This window comes from Vidua chalybeata, chromosome 6 (assembly GCF_026979565.1).
Source record: "Vidua chalybeata isolate OUT-0048 chromosome 6, bVidCha1 merged haplotype, whole genome shotgun sequence".
NCBI classification, from domain to species: Eukaryota; Metazoa; Chordata; class Aves; order Passeriformes; family Viduidae; genus Vidua; species Vidua chalybeata.
The window spans coordinates 267,444-290,618 of NC_071535.1; the positions used below are offsets into that span (position 1 = coordinate 267,444).

The following is a 23,175-nucleotide window of genomic DNA, read 5'->3' on the forward strand; positions in this document are numbered from 1 at the left end:
GCAGTCCCACAGCCTCTGCCCCCTGCACCAGCCTCTGGTGTCCCCAGCCTGGGAGGTGCCAGCTGGACACCTGTGTGATGTGACCATGTGATGGTGATGGGTGCTGACCCAGCAGATGACCATTCCCTGTCCCTGAGGGAGGGACACCAGAGGCCCGGTGGATGTTCCTGATCTTGATTCACCAACCCTCATTCCAGGGCCAGGCTGTGCATTTCACAGCCTTCTGGGGTTCTCCTGTCTCCATCCCACCTAACAGCTTTCCCTGCTTGTTTCCTTGTACCTGGAGGCCTCATATCATCTCCAGAGCAGATCTTCAAGCCCTGTGGCTGTTGACTCTGTTACCTCTCAGCAGTCAGGCGGCAGTTCCGGAGAGAGCTGAGGTGAGCTGACAGCACAGGCTCACCTGTGCTAACCTGTGCTCACCTGTCATTTCCTAACTGTGCACCAGAGATCGCCCAGGTGGCTTCCTGCTGTGTGTTAGCTGTGCCCCCACTGTGCTTTTCCCTCTTTCTGAGAGGGTCACTCCCTGAGTGTGGAGCCCAGCAGAGATGCAGTGAGTTGTGTTGTGAGGCAGTGACGTGAGGGTCCCGCCTGAGAGGGGCTGCTGGCAGGGGCTGGGGCCATGGCAACCTGTGAGCCAGGGGCCATGGCAGCCTGTGAGCCAGGGGCCATGGCAGCCTGTGAGCCAGGGGCCATGGCAACCTGTGAGCCAGGGCTGGGGCCATGGCAACCTGTGAGCCAGGGGCCATGGCAACCTGTGAGCCAGGGGCCATGGCAACCTGTGAGCCAGGGCTGGGGCCATGGCAGCCTGTGAGCCAGGGGCCATGGCAGCCTGTGAGCCAGGGGCCATGGCAACCTGTGAGCCAGGGGCCATGGCAGCCTGTGAGCCAGGGGCCATGGCAGCCTGTGAGCCAGGGCTGGGGCCATGGCAGCCTGTGAGCCAGGGGCCATGGCAGCCTGTGAGCCAGGGGCCATGGCAGCCTGTGAGCCAGGGCTGGGGCCATGGCAGCCTGTGAGCCAGGGGCCATGGCAGCCTGTGAGCCAGGGCTGGGGCCATGGCAGCCTGTGAGCCAGGGGCCATGGCAGCCTGTGAGCCAGGGGCCATGGCAGCCTGTGAGCCAGGGCTGGGGCCATGGCAACCTGTGAGCCAGGGGCCATGGCAACCTGTGAGCCAGGGGCCATGGCAGCCTGTGAGCCAGGGGCCATGGCAGCCTGTGAGCCAGGGGCCATGGCAGCCTGTGAGCCAGGGGCCATGGCAGCCTGTGAGCCAGGGCTGGGGCCATGGCAACCTGTGAGCCAGGGGCCATGGCAGCCTGTTGGAACCCAGGACATCCCTCTGGCTGCCCTGGCTGTCTTGAGGCCCTGGCAGGTCTCGAGACAAGAAGTCAAAAACACCTGTGGCTTCAATTTTAGCCTATGAAAAAGCTGCCAACTCTGGATGAGGAATTACAAGCCACAAGGGTTTGAGTAGTGTAATATTTGAATTAACACAGTGTGGAAAAATAGAATTTTGGGGTTTTTTAGAATATAATTCAGGGGGTCAAAATGGAGGAATTTGGGCATGTCCTAGCCTTCTTTTCCTTCTCCTTGCCCTCCATATCTTGCTGTGATGATGACACTTTTCTATTGGTTTAAGGTAGAGACACGCTGTCCAACATAAATGTTAGGTATTGGTAATAAATTGTAAACATAGTATACGTAACTTTTGATATAAAAGGTAAACACTGCCCGAGAGGGCATGCAGAATGTTATGGCCTCCTTGCTAGCCAGAGCTCGGCAGGTCAGAGAGAAAATATTACAGATAAGAAGAAATAAACAACCTTGAAAAAGCAACTGGAAGCATTCCAGACCTCTTCTTTGGCGACGTCCGGGCTAGGGAAGCAAAGACATTTACGATCTCTCTTGGGGTCACCCTGACCTATAGGAACACTGAGAGGGAAGAAATCCACAGCCTGTGAGCCTGGGCTAGTGCACGGGGCTGTGCTGGGGATCCCCACAGACCCCCCTGGGCACCCCTGAACCGAGCATCTTGTGCCCCAACGTCCCTGCATGCAGGCACCCCTGTGCTGGAGCATGCCTGTGTCTGAGCACATCCCTGTGTCTGCAGCTGAGAGCCCTGTGCCTGAGCCTGTCCTGTCCTTGGCCAGGATCCCTGGGGCAGTGCCTGGCCTTCACTGCCTCCTTCCTTTACTCCTGTCCTCCCCCGACTCCGCCGCTGATCCCAGTTTGCTGTCTGTCCTGCTGCCAGGCTCTGTAACATTTCCTGCAGCTTATCATTACTTTCTTCTGTTCTTATTCCCTATATCAGGAAACCATAAATATGTATTTTAGAGCCGTCAGTTTTTTCGAGCGTGTGGAGTGCTGCCTCCTGAAAAATCCCAGCAGCAGATTTTGAGCCAAAGGGAAGATTGCAAAAATAGTTTCTCCCTTATGGCACATTGAAAGTTTCCCTTTTAGGCGAAATTGCCCAACCCTGACAGATGTATCTGAAGTTTTGAAAAATATGAGTCCCAGTATTTCACTTAAACTGTCATTCTTGGTAAAGGAAAATATTCCTTTTGGTATGCCCATTGATTTCCTTTGGATCTAAACAGGGACTGAGGTCTGTCGGGTTCCTGCTGCAGCTGTGTGGTCAGTGAGCTCCGTGTGTGTGTTGAGCAGCTGTTCCAGGCTGGCTCTGTGGTCAGACTCTGCCCTGAGTTGCTGTGGCAGCTGGAGGGACTGCCCAGAGTCCTGTCCCCTGCCTGTGCTGGGGTCTGAGCCCCTTCAGCACAGATGTGCAGAACATGCAGGAAGAGGGAGGGGGTTCTGCTCTGTGTTGCTCTTTGGTGGGGACTGACCCCTGCTTCTTTCACAGCCTCCAGCTGAGAGGAGGCAGCTCCTGCTCCTGCCTCACCTCCAGAGTCTGGAGTGCCTCAGAGCAGGGTGCCGGGGCAGGGCACGTGCTGCTCCTCCTGCCCCGGCTGCATCGCCAGCAGATGGGAGCAGCTGAGGCCAGGGGCTGGCACTGCCCTGCCCTGCCCTTGCCCTGGTCCTGCTACTCCTGGTGCTGGACACCAGCTGCGTGTGGGGGTGGAAGTGCTTGGAATGTACTCCAGGCTGGAGAGCCTCTGGCAGGGACTCACCTGCTGGGGCAGTGTCACCTCACGTCACCCCTTGGGGGGTCCCTGCTGGGACACACGGGGCTGTGGTCACCCTTTGGGTGGTCCCTGCTGGGACACACGGGGCTGTGGTCACCCTTTGGGGGGTCCCTGCTGGGACACACGGGGCTGTGGTCACCCTTTGGGTGGTCCCTGCTGGGACACACGGGGCTGTGGTCACCCTTTGGGGGGGTCCCTGCTGGGACACACGGGGCTGTGGTCACCCTTTGGGTGGTCCCTGCTGGGACACACGGGGCTGTGGTCACCCTTTGGGTGGTCCCTGCTGGGACACACGGGGCTGTGGTCACCCTTTGGGTGGTCCCTGCTGGGACACACGGGGCTGTGGTCACCCTTTGGGGGGTCCCTGCTGGGACACACAGGGCTGTGGTCACCCTTTGGGGGGGTCCCTGCTGGGACACACGGGGCTGTGGTCACCCTTTGGGAGCTCCCTGCTGGGACACACGGGGCTGTGGTCACCCTTTGGGAGCTCCCTGCTGGGACACACGGGGCTGTGGTCACTCTTTGGGAGCTCCCTGCTGGGACACACGGGGCTGTGGTCACTCTTTGGGAGCTCCCTGCTGGGACACACGGGGCTGTGGTCACCCTTTGGGGGGGTCCCTGCTGGGACACACGGGGCTGTGGTCACCCTTTGGGGGGTCCCTGCTGGGACACACGGGGCTGTGGTCACCCTTTGGGGGGGTCCCTGCTGGGACACACGGGGCTGTGGTCACCCTTTGGGGGGTCCCTGCTGGGACACACGGGGCTGTGGTCACCCTTTGGGGGGGTCCCTGCTGGGACACACGGGGCTGTGGTCACCCTTTGGGGGGTCCCTGCTGGGACACACGGGGCTGTGGTCACCCTTTGGGGGGGTCCCTGCTGGGACACACGGGGCTGTGGTCACCCTTTGGGGGGTCCCTGCTGGGACACACGGTGCTCTGGCTGTGGCACTGTGCTGGAGGACACTGGGGGCTGCAGCAGCAGCAGCTTTGGGGTGCCCAGGCCCAGGGCAGTGGGTTCTGCTGGGCTCCCTTTCTGGGCTGGTCTCAGCTTTGGACGGAAACATTAAGAAACATTTTCTTAATGTTTCACAGCATGCCAGAGGCCACACAGTCAGTGCCTGTCCTGCCAGGCTGGATTGCCTGGCTTTCCAGATGAGATAACACGGTGGATTAATTAGATAGTGAAGTGCTAATAGCGATTGAAAAGAGATGTGCTTGCTGTGTGCCCCAAGTTTGGATTTATTACTACTACTTTCTGTATGGCCTATTAATTTTTGATGACTTTAGATAAATTGCATTCAGCCTGAAATAAATTAAAATAAGTGCATATAAATCATGTTCTATTCTTGGCTTCTGCAAAACAAATTTCCATTTCATCTCTTGTTGTCCTTCCTTTATTACATGTATCCTGCCGGCGCGTGTCACCCGTTATTGTGATGGAAATGCTTTATCTCCTTGAGATTCCCTGGATTTGCCTTTGAAGTGTCAGGGCTGCTGTAGACATGGCACGTCTTAGATCATCTCAGTAGCTAATTTGGCCACATCTGTTTGATTTACCAGTTAACAAACCAGACCTAAATACTAAATAGTGTTCTTCCATGAGAGCGATCTACGGTTTGTACCCAGTACTCCTTGACATTAAATTAAACTTTAGAACTCAAAATCCAGCTTGTTTTATGACTCACATCCTCGAGTGATGTTCAGGCAAGTGTAGAGACAACCCTAATAAACGCCTGGTTTTAGATTGTTTAATTTACTATATGTTTATGTAAGAGTACAGTGACTAAGAAAAGAATTGGCCTTGGTTAATGCTGTGATGGTTGCAAGGTATTATTATGCAGATAATAAATGTCCATCTGGAGTAAATCATTGTTAGTTTACTTTTCATTTAATTTGGTGGGCTGTGCAGAAGCAAGGCCATGGAAGAAATAAGTTATTTTTACAGTGCTTGATAAGACCTGCAGACTGTTCAGGCTTGGAAATCTGCTTATGGTTAATCCCCCGTTTTCTGTGCTGTGTTGTGCTGACAATGTCGCCCTGCACTGTGCTGGTTCCTCTGCTTCTGGTTTCCCCCAGTTAATCTGTGTGTGTTTGGTGGGCATGTTGGGTTTGGCCACAGTGCCCTGGCCAGTACCCTTCACCCTCATCCCTCTCCCAGTGCCCGTTGGAGAATAAGAGTGTTGGTGCTTTAAAAACGGTGGCATTTGTTGGCAAAGGAAAACTTAATAATAATTTTATTCATAGACTCATAGAATCCCAGAATGGTTTGGCTGGGAAGGGGCCCTTAAAGTCCATCTTGTTCCATGCCTCTGGCATGGGCAAGGACACTTTCCACTAGGCCAGGTTGCTCCAAGTCCTGCCCAATCTCACCTTGAACTTTTCTGGGGATGAGGCATCAATTACCTCATTTTTACATTATTACATATTTATCACAGCAATAAGTTAGGCATGGCCAGTGCTGGGTATCCTGTACTGCTGTAGGGTGGTGGCAGGGATGGAGAGCTCCAGGGAGTTTGGGGTGTGTGGCAGGTTGTGTATCCACCTGTGTGTCCTGGGGCCTGTCTGCTTACAGTTTCCCTGTGCCCACCTTGCTCCCCTCAGCATCTCTGGCAACCACAGCTGTGTGGTGTGGTCAACACCTGGAGGGAAGGGATGGCATCCAAGGGACTGGAACAGGCTGGAGAGGTGGAGTGGGTGAAGCTCAGGAGCACTGAGCCTCGCGGTGCTGAGGCCTCGAACACTGGTCACTGCTCCATGAGGATGTGAGGGCACAGCCAGGATGTGGCCAGGGAATTGTCTGGCTGTGCTGGACCCTGGAGCACCTGCTGCCCTTCCAACCCTCCTGGTGGAGCCTTCCATGGGCAGCCCTGGCAGCTGGCACTTGCCTGGTACCAGTGGGTATTTGACAATAAGATGAGAATCCCAGATTTCCTCGTTGTAAGACTTGCCAGCATGTGGAGCCCTGCTGTCGGGGGCTTGGCCAGGAGGGGCTGCAGAGACAGTGTGCAGGGACAGTGTGCAGGTGAGAGTGTGCAGGTGAGAGTGTGCAGGGACAGTGTGCAGGTGAGAGTGTGCAGGTGAGAGTGTGCAGGGACAGTGTGCAGGTGAGAGTGTGCAGGTGAGAGTGTGCAGGGACAGTGTGCAGGTGAGAGTGTGCAGGTGAGAGTGTGCAGGGACAGTGTGCAGGTGAGAGTGTGCAGGGACAGTGTGCAGGTGAGAGTGTGCAGGTGAGAGTGTGCAGGGACAGTGTGCAGGTGAGAGTGTGCAGGTGAGAGTGTGCAGGGACAGTGTGCAGGTGAGAGTGTGCAGGGACAGTGTGCAGGGAGAGTTTGCAGGTGACAGTATCTAGGGACAGTGTGCAGGGACTGTGCAGGTGAGAGTGTGCAGGGACAGTGTGCAGGGACTGTGCAGGTGACAGTATCTAGGGACAGTGTGCAGGGACAGTGTGCAGGTGAGAGCGAGCCTGTGCCAGGACTGGAGTGGGTGAGGGGCTGGCACAGCTGGCACAGCTGGCACTGCTGGTGTCTGCAGCAGTGAGCCAGCAGTTTGGGTGTGCACCCCGAGCTTGGTGCACCCTGTGCTCGTGGGAGGACGTGGCTGGTGCCCTGCCACCACCATGCCCGGGCTGTCTGCCTGGGCCTGCGTGCCTGGGACTGCACAGGGTGGTGCTGACCCTGAGGAGCCTCTTCCCCCACAGCAGTGCTCGCCACGTGTCCCTCTGAGCGAGACCTGTGTCTGGAGGGTGTGGGGTGTGGGTCATGCAGGGCCACTGTGGCTACCTCAGCTTCCTGTACCACCTGGGAATGTATGGCTGGAACAGAGGGATAGAGGAGAGGCAGAGAAAATCCCTTCACATCCCTTCCCTTGTGTTGTGTTCTGATGTTGCAAAAACAGTTTTTGAAATGCCACAATACCCCAATTCAATGCAAATGTTTTGGTAAGTTAAAAGCTGCCTTATTTAAACAATTATTCACTTAGGCCTGGTCTTTTTGGAAGCTGCATGGCTGATGATGATGTTGGTGTCAGTGCTTGGCATATCTGTGTAATATTTGGTACAGGAACTCCTCAGGAGCTTGAAAGCTTTGTATAGAACCATGGAATGGTTTGGCTTGGAGGGACCTTAAATGTCCTGGTGTTCTGACTTAGAACACCAGTGACATCCCCCTGTGCAGAGCTCTGGCCCTGGCTCCTGCACTGCATGGGGGCTGTGGGCTGCAGGGCTGGTGGGATCAGGGGGATGAGGTTGGAAGCTGTCTGGGATGGCTCTGGCAGCCCTGGCTGGGGTTTGGGAGGGGCTGCAGCTGGGCTGGGAGCTCTCGAGTGCAGGCAGTGGGGCTGTGCTGCTTTCCCTGTGTTGCATACCACTGCAGGGATGATTCCTGGAGGTTGGAGGAAAGGAAGAGGATGGAATTCCTAATGCACATTTTGTAGAAGGGGCAAGTGAAGTGGAACAGCCTCTGTCTGTACCTGTGATGTTCTCAGAGCCGGGCTGGGCTGGAATGGAATGGAATGGAGCAGCAGCCCTGGATGCTGGTGGTCATCAGGGTACAAGGACAGTCGTGAATGGTGACAGAATGGTGACAGATGGTGCCAGCGGTATGTGCTGCTTGTACAGGGGCTAGAGGTGCCTTGGGAAGCTGGTGCTCGCTGCTGCTGGGCTGGGAGATACACTGCTGACACCTTCTGCCCCAAGGAGCAGAAGGCTGCAAAGGAGAGCCCAGATGGGCTCCTGGCTGTGCCTGCAAAGCTCCAGGTCGTTACACAGCTTAAGCAGCTTGCTGGGTTTGGCAGTGGGCGAGATGGGAGTGCAGAGCTGTCCTCAGAAATGGGAGGCGATGTCTCCAGGTGTGCTTTTATCAGGGGACATTTCTCAGGCGCTGCTCTGTTTTGTGCCTGGTTCAGTGCCTGGTTCAGTGCCTGGTTCAGTGCCTGGTTCAGTGCCGGGTTCAGTGCCCTCTCCCCATCCAGGGAGCAGCAGGAGGTGCCCCCAGCCCGGGCCGTGGCACCCTCGGCATTTCCTCACGCACAGCTATTAATACCTCACCGAGCTGCAGTCGTGCTCTGCTCTGCCGCCTGACTCATTCCCTGGATCACTCTGGCTCTTGTCTGTGGCACCAAAGCTTTGATAAGCTGCCTGCACTGAAGCCCTGCTGGTGCGGGCGACCCCTGTGCTCTGCTGGCTCGGCCTCTGCTCCGGGGCACGGCAGGCGCGGCCAGCTCAGCGGCGTGTGCCAGCTCTCGCGTGTGGCCGTGGGCTGTGCCAGCAGCAGGTGTGCAGGAGGAGCACTGGAGGTGTGCAGGAGGCACCCTGGGAGTGTGCTGGGAGCGTGCACCGCCTTGTCTGCCACTGTCGGTGCGTGGCAGGCAGTGCTGGCAGTGCTGGCAGTGCCGGCGCCCGAGTGGTCAGGGCAGCTCGCTGGGACTCGTGTGGGGTGAGGCAGGGAGCAGAACGAGAAGGGAAAGGAATGAAATCCCTGGGAATGCCATGTCTCTGCTGCCCCGGCTGTGCTGACCCCAGGGTCACTGTCCCAGGGGGGCTGCCACCAGCCTGCAGCAGGTGGTGCTGGAGGTAAGGGCCAGGGCCAGGGTGGTGCTGGGCACTGCTCTGAGTGCAGCCCTCCTGACCCTGCCTGTGCCTCCTGGGAAGGCTCCAGCATCCTTGTGAAAATGCAGGACACAGGGTACCGTGTCAGCAGAAGTGAAGGGACAATGCCTGGAATGTGCCCCTGTCCCTGCTTCTGCTGGAAGCACTCCAGCTGTGACATGTGCACTGCTGCAGGAACCCCATGGCTTTTTCACCTTTACGAGCACTTGGCATTGTTAGTGTTGTCTGCTGCAGACAATGTGGAGCAATTCTAAAATGAAGTGCTTTAAGAAAAGGATATTCTATTTTTCTCCTCGATTTCTGAACTTTATGGGCATGTTTTTAAGCTGTGTATTACAAGGGCAAGTGCTGAAGCTGTTTGTTGTGTAGAAGACAGGAAACCCAGCAGAAATGCAGAAACTGAGCTTTTGAGGAAGGAACATGCATTATGTCAGGAGGCATTATCCCTGTGTAAGCTGGCAGCATTGCCCCTGGACTTCACTTTGGGCCCTTGCTCCAGCTGCTAAGATTCCCAGAGGTCTGAGGGGTTCATGGCTGTTTGAAGCCCTTTAACTAGGACTGGGGTACAGGATTTCCCAGTCTCATGGCTCCCCATGGGGATTCACCTGTCCAGTCCTATAGCAAGTGTCAAACGTGGTGGCCTTGTGGTCCTGGCTGGTGTTTGTGGATGGTGATCCTGGCCAGCTCAGTGCTGGGTGGCTTAGCACAGCCCCCAAAGCAAACCTCTGGGTGAGTTTCTTTGATTCAAATGGGTTTTTTTTTTCCCTCAGGTACTTTGTTTCCAATTCAGCAAAACCCTCCAACCTTTCTACAAACCACTGACCTTTGTGAAACAGAAGCTCCTTGTTCTCCACTTCACTGGTCCCAGCAGATCCCTTTTACGTACCACATTCTGGCATGGCTGCGGGGTGCCTGTGGTGGCTGGTGCTGTGATTTCCCTTCCTCCATCCCCAGCAGATGAACATCATCAGCTTCCAGACTATTTTTTCTTCCATCACGAAACTGAATTTGCAAAGACTCTGAGAATCCTGGGTGGATTCCTTCCCACCAATCCTTCTGGATGGGTGGGAAGGGCTGTCAGTAGCTCTGTTATGACCTCAGCAGTGACAGATGATGTCTGAGCCAGGCCCTGAGCTGGCAGCTGGCTCCAGCAGCTCCCGGTGTGCACACTGGGCATCCCTGACATGCTGGCCATCCACAGAGGAATTGGATGTTGTGGAAGTTGTTTGCTAATTAATGGTTGTCTTATGGATTCTGCTGCTCCCATGTGTTGCATGATCCACAATATGTAAATGACCCTTTGGAGCGCTGGGCACACTGGCAGGTGCTGAGATGCAGCACTTCATCTCCCAAAAAGGAGGAGGCAAAACCCCCAGCATGCAGTATGTTGGGCACAAGGAGCCATCACATCACGTGGCATTTCAGTCCTGGGTTCCTTGGATCCATTCCAGGCAGGAATTTCAAATTCATTAGCACTTCAGCTGACCTCTGTCTGCTGCTAGAACAGGTGGGTAGTTATCCCATGGCCTGCTGTTGACTGGGTGCCAGGCTGTGCCTTCTGCTCACCCTGGCACTGCTGGCACTGCTGGCACTGCTGGCACTGCTGCGGGGGCTCAGAACGGCTGTGCCCCACTGGGGCTGGGCTCACTCTGGCCGCTCCCCAGCACCTGTCAGAGGTTTGTGGTGGGAGTCTGCCCTTAGGAGGTGCTGGTCAGAGGGTCTGGGTGTGCCCCAGGATGCAGCAGGGCTGTTGGGCTGTCACCCAGGAGCGGGTGGCTGTCACCCAGCAGGGGCGGGTGGCTCCTCTGGAAGTGGTGGAAATCCTCTGGTGGGTCTCACAGAGCCACGTGTGGTGCTGGAGCTGGAGAGTGCCCTAGCTGTCCCTACACCCTGCCCGTGTGTGGGCCTGGTCCCATACCAGCTCAGGGATCCTCCTCTGTGCAGGGATGGCTGTTCTGCAGCTGCCAGGCTGGGGCCAGAGTGCGCCTGGCATCCGTGGGGAGGGAACTGGAATGGAATGGAATGGAATGGAATGGGATGGTGGTGTGTGTTCCAGAGCTGGGCTGGGCTGGAATGGAGGTGTGTGTTCCAGAGCTGGGCTGGGCTGGAATGGAGGTGTGTGTTCAGAGCTGGGCTGGAATGGAGGTGTGTGTTCCAGAGCTGGGCTGGGCTGGAATGGAGGTGTGTGTTCCGTAGGTGGGCTGGGCTGGAATGGAGGTGTGTGTTTCAGAGCTGGGCTGGAGGTAGCCTGAAGGCCAGAAGACCTGTGGGAAACACCTGGCAGGGGAAGGACCACGGGAGTGTCAACCACTGTGTGGGGACATGCCACCTGAGAGTGGCCGGGGGAAGGTGGGCAGGGGTGACAGTGCTGGAGGGGTCCCTGCCTCCACGAGCCTTGGCCCTGCCCAACCACTGTCAGGCCTGCTCCATACCTGAGAAATGGGGGGAGGAGAAGACTTCCTCTGCTCGGAGACAGGAGCAGCAGTCTGGGGACTCCAGTCAGTCCCCTCCAGCTGATGGGGGAAGGGTGGAGGGGCTCCCAGCCCCCTCAGTGTGCTGGGGCTCACAGCTTCCTGGCTCTTTGCAGACACAGTTCCCACTCTGTGTGACCATAAGCCATGCAGCCCACAGCAACTCGAACTTAGGTTTTATAGAGAGACGAATAACTCAAAATGATCAAATGTAGCAACGGAATGGATGTAAAGAGTAGTATATGTGAGAGGCTTTTTTTTGTGAATCACAAATGTCACATGAAGAGCTTGACTACCCTTGTCCTATTGCAGGCACTGAGCAGTAAATGAGCAGTGCCCACCTTCCCAGGAAGCTGGCATTTGTTTTATGTATGAATGCAGTTTCCTTCCTGTTTTGTTATCTTTCAAGCAAGTAATGAGAATCACACACTGCTTTCATTAGTCAAAAAGGTGTTTTCTGCAATGAGCTCTAAGCCATGTCAGCGCTGCTATCTCTGCAAATTATCTGTGTGGGGGATGAGGTGTGCTGGCAGAGGAGGGGACACATGCCCAGGCTGACTTCCAGCAGGTGTGGTTTTTGATGGCTGTCCTCCTAAGGCAGCAGGTTCTGCAGTTGGTATTGTTGTCTGGAATGCGTCAGTGGTGGGCACAGCCACAAGGCTGCTGCACCGAGCACTTTGGGAGGAAATGCTCTGTGTGTTTTCAGCAAGGAGGTGAAATGTTTGTGCTACCACCGCAGCAAGGGATGATGCCCTGGCTGGGGAGGATGGGCTATCCCCATCCCTGCACAGCCTGGGGCACCAGCTTCCTCATGTAGATCCAGGTGTGGCTTTGCTGTTTCCATCAGTTGAGGCATCCAGATGCCAAATCCTCACTGGTCTTTGCTGCAGTCAGGGCTGGTGGGTGGGTGCTCAGCACTCTGATCCACCAGGACCTTTCCATAAGCACCCCGTGCTCTGAGGGCTCCGTCCCTCCTCCTAATTCAGTGTCATTGGCAGATGTATGTGGGGTGCACTTACCTCCCTGCCCAGGTCACTGAGAGCGACACGGGAGAGGACTGTCCCTGAACCCCGGTCAAGGGAGACAGTGCTGGCCACTGGCCACTGGCCAGTCTTGCCCATTTACTGCAGCCCTTTGAGCCTGATGTTCACTGATGGCGTTGCATCCAGCTCTATCCATATGCTGGGCATTTGACCTGAGGATACTGGCAAAGACAATATCCAAAACTCTCTTAACATCCAAAAACCCACCTCTGCTGGTAGGTAACTTTTTGGTAACCTTGTCATCCCAGCTGTTGTTTAAATAGTTTCATCTTGGAATGGTTTTTCCAGACTCCTGAACTTGCTGATTTGGGTTCAAGCTTGTGTTAGTGTTGGGTAGCTCTGGCAGTGGACTTGGCTGAATCCAGGCACATGGCTTTAATCACAGCCATGAATCTGAACTGGCAGCCTTAAGTTAGCAAGTTTACATGAGCGTGGTGTCCCCAGCCAAGGCTGTCCAGGGACCCCAGTGGCTGTGCTGCAGGTGCCCTGAGCTGCTGAATCCATTCAATCTAGGACTTAGCAGGTGTGCATTAAAGGAGCAAAATCCTGCCTGGAAAGGACAGGTGGCAGTCCCTGGCCATGGAGTGCAGTTCCTGCTTTGGGAGGTGGCTGCTGGGTGACACCAGTGGGGGTTGGGGGCTGCAGCAGGCAGTTTCCTTCACTGCTTGGCCACTCTGATTTGCAGTGCTGTCATGAAAGTGAGTCCACAGAACATACCTGAATACTGCCATGGCACTTTGCTTTTTGCCACAAGTCATGGCAGCAAGAATGGTGCCGGTGATGCTGGTTATGGGAGCAGCTCCCAGCACTGCCCACAGCAGCAGACTCCGCTTTGGACCACAGTAGCAGGCTTTTATTTTTCCAGTGGGAACTCAAAAGTTGGAGTAGTCCTGAATACTTGCAGTCCCCAGAAGTATCAGGAAAAAGTACATTGATTGCTGAAAAGCAGGGTTTAGGGCTGGTATTTTTGCTAATAATTTTGTTGCCTCTGCTTGCATGGCACCACAAATTTGGTTTGGGTTATGGATGGACCGACAACAGGAACAATAATTGTTACTCTAACATTAAATGTCTTTAAATATCAATGATGATTCAAGAGTTCTGGTTCTGGCTAGCTGTGAAACTGTATTTCAACTGAGCTTCATTAATGCATCTCTGGGGTGGTAATGGGTCTGAGTAATCTGATCTGAGCATGTCTAATTGTGCCGGTCCCAAAGGGAGCCGAGTGCTTCAGTCGCAGCGTGGAGCCCCTCCGAGCACCGCTGCTCGCAAAGGCACAGGTTCCCGTGGGTGCTTCTCCACGGGACCGTGCTCCCGCCTGTTCCACAGAGGAGCATCCCCAGCCCGCCCGCCCGTGCCACGAAGCCTCTGGCGTAGTCACTGGTGGGAGATCTCGCTGAGCTGGCGTGGGCACTGCTGCTGCCGGCCCTGCTCCCACTCGCCACGAGGAGCGTGAGCGATAAAGCTGCTTGAACCGCTGGGCTTCCCAGGGGAGCCGGAAAGCTGTGATCAGCTAAAATTAGCCCAAGATCCGTTTTTATTTAGATCTCTGTTGTGGGGGCTTTTCTTGGGTTTTTGTTTTGTTTTGTTTTCTGTTTTTTATTTTTTTTTTTTTTTTACTTTGTTTTATTTACATTTTTGGGGTTTGAATGACATAAAGTCAGCTCCTTCTGAGTTTATTCTGAAAATAGCATTAAGAGCTTAAATGTTCAGTGGAGATGGCTGTAAACCCATTGAGCTGCTGCAATTTCAAGGCCGCTGAGAGTTTCAGCTTAGCAAGTGAAGCACACATGAACCACTCCTCATTTTCTATACCTGGACATTTGTCACTGTGGCCAACAGCCTGGGAGGTCAGGGGCTCTGGTGGGATGTGGAGGTGCGCTGGGCAGCAGGATGGGCTCTAGCAGCAGGGGCCCGAGGGGCGGCTTCCCAATCGCTTTGTCATTTGTATGCGAGTGTCGGTGTGTATACATGGATCTGCAAAGATCCCTGACTCTCAGCTGTACTCCTGGGAGGCACTCTTGTGTCGGGATGGGGGGATGAAGAAAAACCAGGTAACAGGGAGTGTGACTTGCTGCTACCTGAACTTCAGTTCCGTGGTTTAACCACAGACTGTCTTGGCTCTTTTATTATGTCTGTCTTATCTCACAGAGCCTAACCGCTGTCTGCTCTCCCTTGCAGGCTCTTGAATCTGTTCTACAATGGAAAAACTGCTTTTGTTTCTGCTGTTCATTGGCGTAGTGGTGCGAGCTCAGATCTGCCCCAAGCGCTGCGTCTGTCAGATCTTGTCTCCAAACCTTGCCACCCTCTGTGCCAAGAAAGGGCTCTTGTTCGTTCCTCCCAACATTGACAGGAGGACCGTGGAGCTGCGGCTGGCAGACAACTTTGTTACAAACATTAAAAGGAAAGACTTTGCCAACATGACCAGCCTGGTAGACCTGACGCTGTCCCGGAATACAATCAGTTTTATCACACCTCACGCGTTTGCCGACCTGCGCAATTTGCGGGCTCTGCATTTGAACAGCAACCGATTGACTAAGATCACTAATGACATGTTCAGTGGGCTCTCCAATCTCCACCACTTGATACTGAACAACAATCAGCTGACTTTAATTTCTTCCACAGCTTTCGATGATGTTTTAGCTCTCGAGGAATTGGATTTGTCTTACAACAATCTGGAAACCATCCCTTGGGATGCTGTGGAGAAAATGGTCAGTTTGCACACTCTCAGTCTTGACCACAACATGATTGACCATATTCCTAAGGGGACCTTCTCCCACCTCCACAAGATGACTAGGTTGGACGTCACATCCAACAAACTGCAGAAGCTGCCGCCTGATCCGCTCTTCCAGCGCGCTCAGGTGCTGGCAACCTCAGGAATTATCAGCCCCTCAACATTTGCGCTGAGCTTTGGTGGGAACCCCTTGCATTGCAACTGTGAGCTTTTGTGGCTGAGGCGCCTTTCCAGGGAGGATGACCTGGAGACCTGTGCCTCTCCTACACTGCTGTCCGGTCGGTACTTCTGGTCGATCCCTGAGGAGGAGTTCCTCTGCGAGCCCCCGCTCATCACCCGGCACACCCACGAGCTGCGGGTGCTGGAGGGGCAGCGGGCAGCCCTGCGCTGCAAGGCCCGGGGTGACCCCGAGCCAGCAATCCACTGGATTTCACCTGAGGGCAAACTGATTTCCAATGCGACCAGGTCCACGGTGTACGACAATGGGACGCTTGACATCCTTATCACAACAGTGAAGGACACGGGCTCCTTCACCTGCATTGCTTCCAACCCAGCGGGGGAGGCCACGCAGACGGTGGACCTGCACATCATCAAACTCCCCCACTTGCTGAACAGCACAAACCACATCCATGAGCCTGACCCAGGCTCCTCGGACATCTCCACATCCACCAAGTCGGGCTCCAATGCGAGCAGTAGCAACGGGGATACTAAAGTCAGCCAGGATAAGAAGGTGGTCGTTGCGGAAGCGACATCCTCCACGGCTCTGCTGAAGTTCAATTTTCAGAGGAATATACCTGGGATACGTATGTTTCAAATCCAGTACAATGGTACTTACGATGACTCCCTTGTTTACAGGTAAGGCAGCCCCAGCCTGCCCTTGTGGGATCGTGCTGGGTGCTCGGTGCTGGCGTGTGGCCCTGGCCTGGGCAGCCCCTCTGCTGGAATTCCTGTGCCATGCCTTGCCAGCTGAGCGGAACCCAGCCCCGGCAGCTCATGGTGGGAGCCTCAGGAAGGACTCATGTCATTTCTAATCACAAATGGGAAAATTACTTAGAACAGTGTTATTTTTAGATAATCCAAATGGACCTCTAATCCTCTGAACTGATCTGAGAAAGGTTGTGAAGGTAGATGGATTAAACGGTTCCTAATGTGCTCATCTTTGTGGCAGCACAGGGAGGGCAGTGTCTGTGAGTTCCTCACAGCACTTTCTTGTGATGCCTGTGCTGGGGAAGTGCAGGGGGGCTCTGTGCTGCCAGGTGTAGCTGTTGCACCCTTCAGAACTGGCTTTGCTTGTTCATTCCTTCTGTAAATTTCTTTATCCATTACTAAGACAAGGGGTGCTGGCTTTAAACTGAAAGAGGGTAGATGTTGATCAGATAATTGAAAAAAATTCTTCACTGTGAGGACAGTGAGACGCTGGCACAGGTTCCTCAGAGATGTTGTGGGTGCCCCATCCATGGAAGCGTCCAAGACCAGGCTGGACAGGGCTTGGAGCAACCTTGTCCAGTGGAAGGTGTCCCTGCCCATGGCAGGAGGGTGAACTAGATGGTCTTTAAATGTTGCTTCCAACCCAAGCCATTCTGTGATCCTGTGTTCTGTGTTTTTGGTGTGGTTGTTCTAATGGGGGGCTCTGCCATGCTGAGCCATGCCAGGGGCCTTGGTAATCACTGCTGTCACATCAAAGGCCAGGCAGGAGCTGCTGGGGGAGTGGAGATCAGCCCCACGGGGACAGTGGACAGACAAGCCCAGCGTGGTGGTGCCCAGTGTGGCCTGGGCTGCCCCACAGGGTGGGAAGGTGCCGGTGTGTCCGCCAGGTTCATTCACACTGGTTTCCTTCTCCCCCAGAATGATACCTCCCACGAGCAAAACCTTTCTGGTCAACAACCTGGCTGCGGGGACGATGTACGACCTGTGTGTCCTGGCCATCTACGATGACGGGATCACCTCGCTGACGGCCACCAGAGTCGTGGGCTGCACGCAGTTCACCACCGAGCAGGATTATGTGCGCTGCCACTTCATGCAGTCCCAGTTCCTGGGCGGGACCATGATTATCATCATTGGTGGGATCATTGTAGCGTCCGTGCTCGTGTTCATCATCATCCTCATGATCCGCTACAAGGTGTGTAACAACAACGGGCAGCAGAAGGCCACCAAGGTCAGCAACGTGTACTCGCAGACGAACGGGGCGCAGATCCAGGGCTGCAGCGGGGTGCTGTCGCAGTCCATGTCCAAGCAGGCTCTCGGGCACGAGGAGGGCATCCAGTGCTGCAAGGCTGCCAGCGATGGTGTGACGCAGTCACCAGACACCGGCTCCAGCCAGGACTCAGCCACCACTACCTCCGCTTTGCCTCCCGCCTGGACTTCCAGCACTTCCCTCTCACAGAAGCCGAAGCGAAAGTCGGGGCCAAAGCCCGGCAGCGAGCCGCAGGGCGAGGCTGGCGGCAGCGCCGAGCCCCAGAACTCGAACAGAAATAACTCCACGGCCCTGCAGCTAGCCAGCCGGGCCCCCGACGCGGCCCCCGCGGCCCACACGTACAAAAGAGCACAATCAAAGCCAAGTAAGTTCCTCACGCTGCCGGCCGACGCGTCCCGAGCCAAGCGCCGGCGCTCGCTGGGCGGTGAGCTGCTGGAGCCCCGCGGCGCCGGCGCCGGCGGCCTGCGCTCCAAACGGAGCATGTCCATGAACGGGATGCTGGTCCAGGCAGACTGCGCCGGGGCCCAGAGCGGAAAAGCAACTTTCTCCAGTTCTGAGTGGATATTGGAAAGCACTGTGTGACCTGCTTTTTTTTTTCTTTTTTCTTTTTTTTTTTTTTTTTTAATTTTTATTTTAACTAAAACCACCAAACATTGTGTGAAACTCCCTTTTCCAGGGAATTGGATTTGGATGTCCACTGCTGTCTCTCTGATTAATGGCTTGTTCATGCGGGGTTCTGTATAAGCCACCCAGTGCACACGGGGGTTTATTTAGTTTTTGTTTGGTTTTATTTAATATCAAAACCGAAGGCAACATTAAAAAAAAAAAAAAAAAAAAAAGGAAAAAAAGATTAAGGGGCGAAAAAAAGCACGAAACAGCACCAGTGCCTTCCCTGCTCTAGGACTGGCTTCCTGGTTCTGCAGTAGCAGAAAACAAAAGAGAGAGTTTTCACAGAAAAAGCCTTTTATAAAGGAAATGCAATTTCCTCCAAGCTAACAAATAACCACTTCTGGATCAATCAGTAAAATGATATTTTTTAAACCGGTCAGACTGTATATTTCTTTTCCGTGACTATGGTGTTGCCTTTGTTTTTAGGCAGATGCTGTACAGGAGCAACAACGCTGTGTTGTTATGTTGTGTAAAATAAAATATTCACTCGGTACGCCAGCCAGCCTCGCGGTGACTGCCCTGCCGGAGCCGGGCCGGGGCTGTGGTGCTGCGGAGCTCCCCCCGTGGGGCCGGGGGCAGCACAAGCAGGCACCGGGGCGCGGCTCCGTTCCCCTGCGCCGTGTCTGGCCGGCCGGGGCTGGGCACTGCTGGAGCACTGGGGTCCCACAGCGGCTCTCCCTGGAAGGTGCCCGACCCACGGTCCCAGAGCACCCAGATCTGCACCCTGATCCTGTGGGGCAGGCAGCGCCCTGCCCTGCAGCTCTGGGGAGGGAGCAGGGCTGGGGCGCCTCGGGGTGCAGGGCACAGCTGAGCAGGGCCATGAGCGGGGCCAGCAGGCGGCCGGGGGGCAGGCAGGTGGGCAGGCAGAGGGGCAGGTGGGCAAACAGAGGGGCAGGTGGGCAGGCAGGTGGGCAGGTGGGCAGGCAGGGCTGCAGCTGGCTGGGTCGTGGCCATTCAGCACCTCGGCTGGTCAGGTGGTGACGGTCATCTCCTGCTCTCCTAGACTCCTGGGGCATATTTCCTCTGAACTTTATGGTTGGGTCCAGTTCTTTTCAGTCCCCGAGAGAATTGAAGGGCCTGGAAGATGATGGTTTCACCTTTAAGCTGCTCTTAATTGCAGTGTCTGGGAGATAGAGTGATTTTGGGCCACTCTGTGGGGGCAGAACCCCGCAGCAGCAGGGGACAGCAGGCACAAATTTCGTTGTGTGGATGGCAGCTGCTCTGCTCGCTGTAAAGGGAAGCCTGCAGTTAATATTAATTAAACTCATATGGTCATCATATTCAAATTAGAGACAGCTTAACTCTGAATATTTGAGCATTGTGCATTCTCAGATGCCAAATAACAGGTTCACGATGTGCTTTGTGGCCATAAAAGTGAGAGAATAGTTGAATTTTATACCCTGTACGCTTGTTCCTGAGGGCACAGTAGCTAAGGCAGGTGCCTGAGGCCAGCCTGGCTCCAGCCAGGGCAGCAGCCAGCCCCAGGGCAGTTGTGGGGGAACATCTCACAGTGGGGAACAGCCCCTGGCACCCCTTCTCTGTCCCCAGGGCTCTGCAGCATGGGGCTGATGCTCGTGGCCAGTCTGGGTTGCTCTGGGTGATTTTATTGCCTGTCATGGAAGAACAAAGTCAGTGAGGGTGGTGTAAAGGACCTAAAAGGAAGAGGCTGCTTCTTTTTTAGAAACCCTTTTTGCTTCCCTCAGGAAATGCAGAGACCAAATAGGAAACAAAGCCTCAAAATGAGAAAACCTGCTTCCTGCTGGAGAAGTTTTTAAAAAATTCAATAAATCCCTCCTCAGATTGCTCTGGCAACCCATGAGCACTGCATGCACAGAAGGGAGCTATTAAATAACGTGCTGTCGAGGACAGGGCTGGTCAGTCCAGGGTCTGGCAGTCTGATGACAAGGGCTTTGCCCAGGGAGGGTCAAACCCCAGTGAGGGTCTGTGCTGGCAGAGGCACCTTCCCCCCGTGCTGGGGTAGAGGGAGAGTGTCAGAGGTTGGCTGTGGAGTGGTTGGGTTTAATCATGCATTTTAAAAACATCAAATGAAAATGCTTTTATATGTTGTCTAAAACTGGACCTAAATCTGTGTGATGTTTTGTGAAAGTGCTAAAATACTAATGATGTCTTGTGGTTTAAGGACGTTTATTTTTATATTTGTAATTTTTCACTCAAAGGAATAATTTTCTAAGCACTGCAGCTGATGTTCTGTCCATGGTGCCTCTGTGTCAAGCAGTGTACAGGGAACATATGGCCCTGTGTTTGGTTGGATTCTCTGCTGACAGTGCAGGAAAGGGGATCTGGGCAGCCGGGGCTTCCTCTTGTGCCAGCTTCTCTCCATGGCTGACAGGATCATTCATCCCTTGGGAATGCCCTGGCATGGAATCATCCATTCCCACTGGAATAACTGTGCAGTGGGACATTTGTTTTATTCAGGCTTGATTCAAAGTGTGGGAAGCCTCATGGAGGAGGAAATTCTCTGTCCTTTCTGTTCTGCAAAAACCATAGGTTGCCAACTGTGAGCCAGAAAAAGTGCTAAGATGCTCCTGGATCAGAGTAACACCAGGTTATTTTCCCCCAACTGGAATAACTCCTCACCATGGATGATGGAATGGGGGTGTGATGTGCTGTGGCCCCAGCATCACACCCAGCTGTAGAAGGGTCTGCAGGGACATGAGCCCAGGGTGCCTCCCTGCCCCTCAGGCATTGCCTGCCTGCAGCTGGGCTCTGTGTGCTGCTGCTCAGCTACAGATTATCTGAGATTTTAGCCATGGAGAGTCTTTATTCACAGGTGCTGGTGGAGGAGAAACTGCTTCAGGAGGTTCTTAGCTCTTCCTGCAGTGGCTGGAACACCGGGGTGTGCCCAGGCCCTCTCTAGAGGTGGGCTCTCTTGAGGGCTGCTGGGATGTGCTGGCAGGAGCTGGGTGTTGTGCCATGTCTCTGTGTCTGTGTTGCCTTCCTGCCGTGTCCAGGCTTGTCCGTGCCATGGGTACATGGATACCTGGTGCTGCTCCTTGGCTACATGGATCCATGCTCCTTGGCTACATGGATACCTGGTGCTGCTCCTTGGCTACATGGATCCATGCTCCTTGGCTACATGGATACCTGGTGCTGCTCCTTGGCTACATGGATCCATGCTCCTTGGCTACATGGATACCTGGTGCTGCTCCTTGGCTACATGGATCCATGCTCCTTGGCTACATGGATACCTGGTGCTGCTCCGCTCTGCTGCCAGCGTGGCTGTTTCTGCAGCGTGTCCCCACGCGTTTTCCAGCCCTGCCCCTGTGCCAACTGGCTCTGCAGCCATGGAGAGGGAGCTGCAAAGCACAGCCGTGTGTCCTGTGCGTGGCACAGGGGACAGAGCTCCTGGGAGCTGCTGCTCCAGCTGGGAAGGGCCTGGCACGGCTGGGGCACGCCGCCTGCCTGAGAGCTCCTGCTGAGGCACTGGCACAAGCTGCTCTCACCCCTGCGGGCAGCAGAGCTGCTGGAGGCTTGGTGCCAGCAGCACAGGGGGGCTCCTGCCTCCTGGGGACCATGACAGTCCCTGTGGGCATTGCTCTGGGAGCATCCCACACCAGCAGAGTGGCACGGAACTGTGGTGGGTGGACAGGCCTGGGCAGCTGTGTGTGCCCCCCAGAAGGCGCAGTAGGGCCCTTTGTGTGCCATGGCAAGAGTGTGCCCGAAGCCATGGTGGGCACCCAGTACGGTGAGGGGCACGCTGCTTCCTTGGGAATGGCTTCAAACCAGGAGTAATGGCTACAGCTGCCACGAGGATCACCTCTGTTCCCATCAGGCAAGGGGAAGCAGAGCCTCAGCAACACTGGAGCTTTGGGGTACTGGAGCCTGAGCGGTGCCACTGGCAGCATGGCCACACCTGTCAGCACCGTGATCCCTCAGGAACAGTCACCTCCCTGCTCCATGGTGCTGCTGCCCGCTCAGGGTGCACCATCGCTGCCCAAAAGCTGCACTACCAGCAGCCACCCAGTTGCACGGTGCCTTCTCTTGGCAGTCGTGTTAATGTTGGTCAGAGTTCTGGTTCAAAAGCAGCAAACTGTGGCCAGGCCATAGGGTCCTGCTTACCAATAACATGGTTGTCCCGTTTCTCCTTTGCAAACGTGTCCCTGTGTGCCTGGCTGTCTGTTGGGTGCTGGGCCTGGGGCAGAGCAGAGGCTGTGCTGCCCGATCACGCCGTGCTGGATTGTCACCCACCATAGTGTCACCCACCATGGTCGTCACCCACCGTAGTGTCACCCACCATAGTGTCACCCACCATGGCCCCTCAGCACAGCTGGGACTCCCCGCAGGCCAAGCACCAAGTCCTTGGCCACTGTTCTGTGGTGCTGCATCCCCTGTGACTGTGGAATTGTCCCTGGGGACATCAGGCACAGCAGAGGGGTCTGGCTGGGGACAGCCCACCTGCTCAGCAGCAGCTTGTCCACCCTTCACTGCCAGGTGTGGGTAGGTGCACGGCAGTGGGCACGGAGTGCCAGGAAAACCAGCTCTGTGGGTAGGGACAGCTGTGCCCTGTCCCTGTGAGTGGCTGGGCTCTGGAGAGGGCTGGGCTCTGGCTGCCACAGAGGCACAGAGCCCAGGACAGGCCTGTGCCAGGTGTGGAGCAGCAGCGGTGCCCGGCTCAGCACCCACAGCCCGCAGCAGTGACGCCAGCTCAGCAAAAGGGGAATGCACTGGGTTTGCTGGCTGTGCACTTCAATCCAGTATTTAATTCACAGAGCCAGTGTGAGGGCTGCTGCTCACACTGAAAGAAAGGGAAGCTTGGCTTGGAGGGAAGGAAACTTGAAAGGGAAAGAGCAAATGTGGCACGTGTCTGGCTGCAGACCCCACATCAGGGACTGTGTTTGTATTAAAATGAACAGAATCAGCTCCAGATTTTGTGCTGTGTCACCTCAGGTCACTTCAAGAGCTGCACTTTAGAAATGTCTGGGTCAGGAATCTGAGAGGTGAGCCCGGGCTGGTGTGCCTGGCTTGGTGTGAGCTGGTTTTCCTCCTGCACTGCCAGGTTGCTGCTCTCAGTGCTGTGTGCAAGCTGTGTCATCTCTGCAGGGGAAATTCCCACTGGGAGTAGGAATGAGGAAAACCATTCAGGGATGGAGCCCCCTCGGTGGGCACACAGGGACCCCCACCTGGCCTAAGCCTGGGCTCCCCATGGCCAGCCTGTAGTCTGGGGCTGTAACCCACAGCAAGCCAAAGATGAGTTTAAGGTGGTGCCTGGTTGGTATTTGCACATGGCAGTGGCACATCTGCACTCCCCCAGGTAAGTGGGGCTGTGCTGGGCGCCAGGGGAGGCCGGTGCAGTGGGACC

General features: G+C 55.2%; 1 protein-coding gene across 5 annotated transcripts in view; it reads left to right on the forward strand.

The window, feature by feature from the left end:
- The window catches only part of LRFN5 (leucine rich repeat and fibronectin type III domain containing 5), a 44,435-nt gene that overhangs the window by 19,332 nt on the left and 1,928 nt on the right, over positions 1–23,175 (forward strand). For 3 of the 5 annotated variants that reach the window (XM_053946607.1, XM_053946608.1, XM_053946610.1), the window contains exons 2-3: positions 14,440–15,847; positions 16,838–18,353. In XM_053946607.1, coding sequence (XP_053802582.1) covers positions 14,460–15,847; positions 16,838–17,768 — 2,319 coding nt within the window. In that variant the 5' untranslated portion in view covers positions 14,440–14,459 and the 3' untranslated portion in view covers positions 17,769–18,353. Of the gene's footprint in view, positions 1–10,030; positions 10,252–14,439; positions 15,848–16,837; positions 18,354–23,175 lie in introns of those variants that run through there. The other 2 variants (XM_053946609.1, XM_053946611.1) reach the window with 2 other exon arrangements.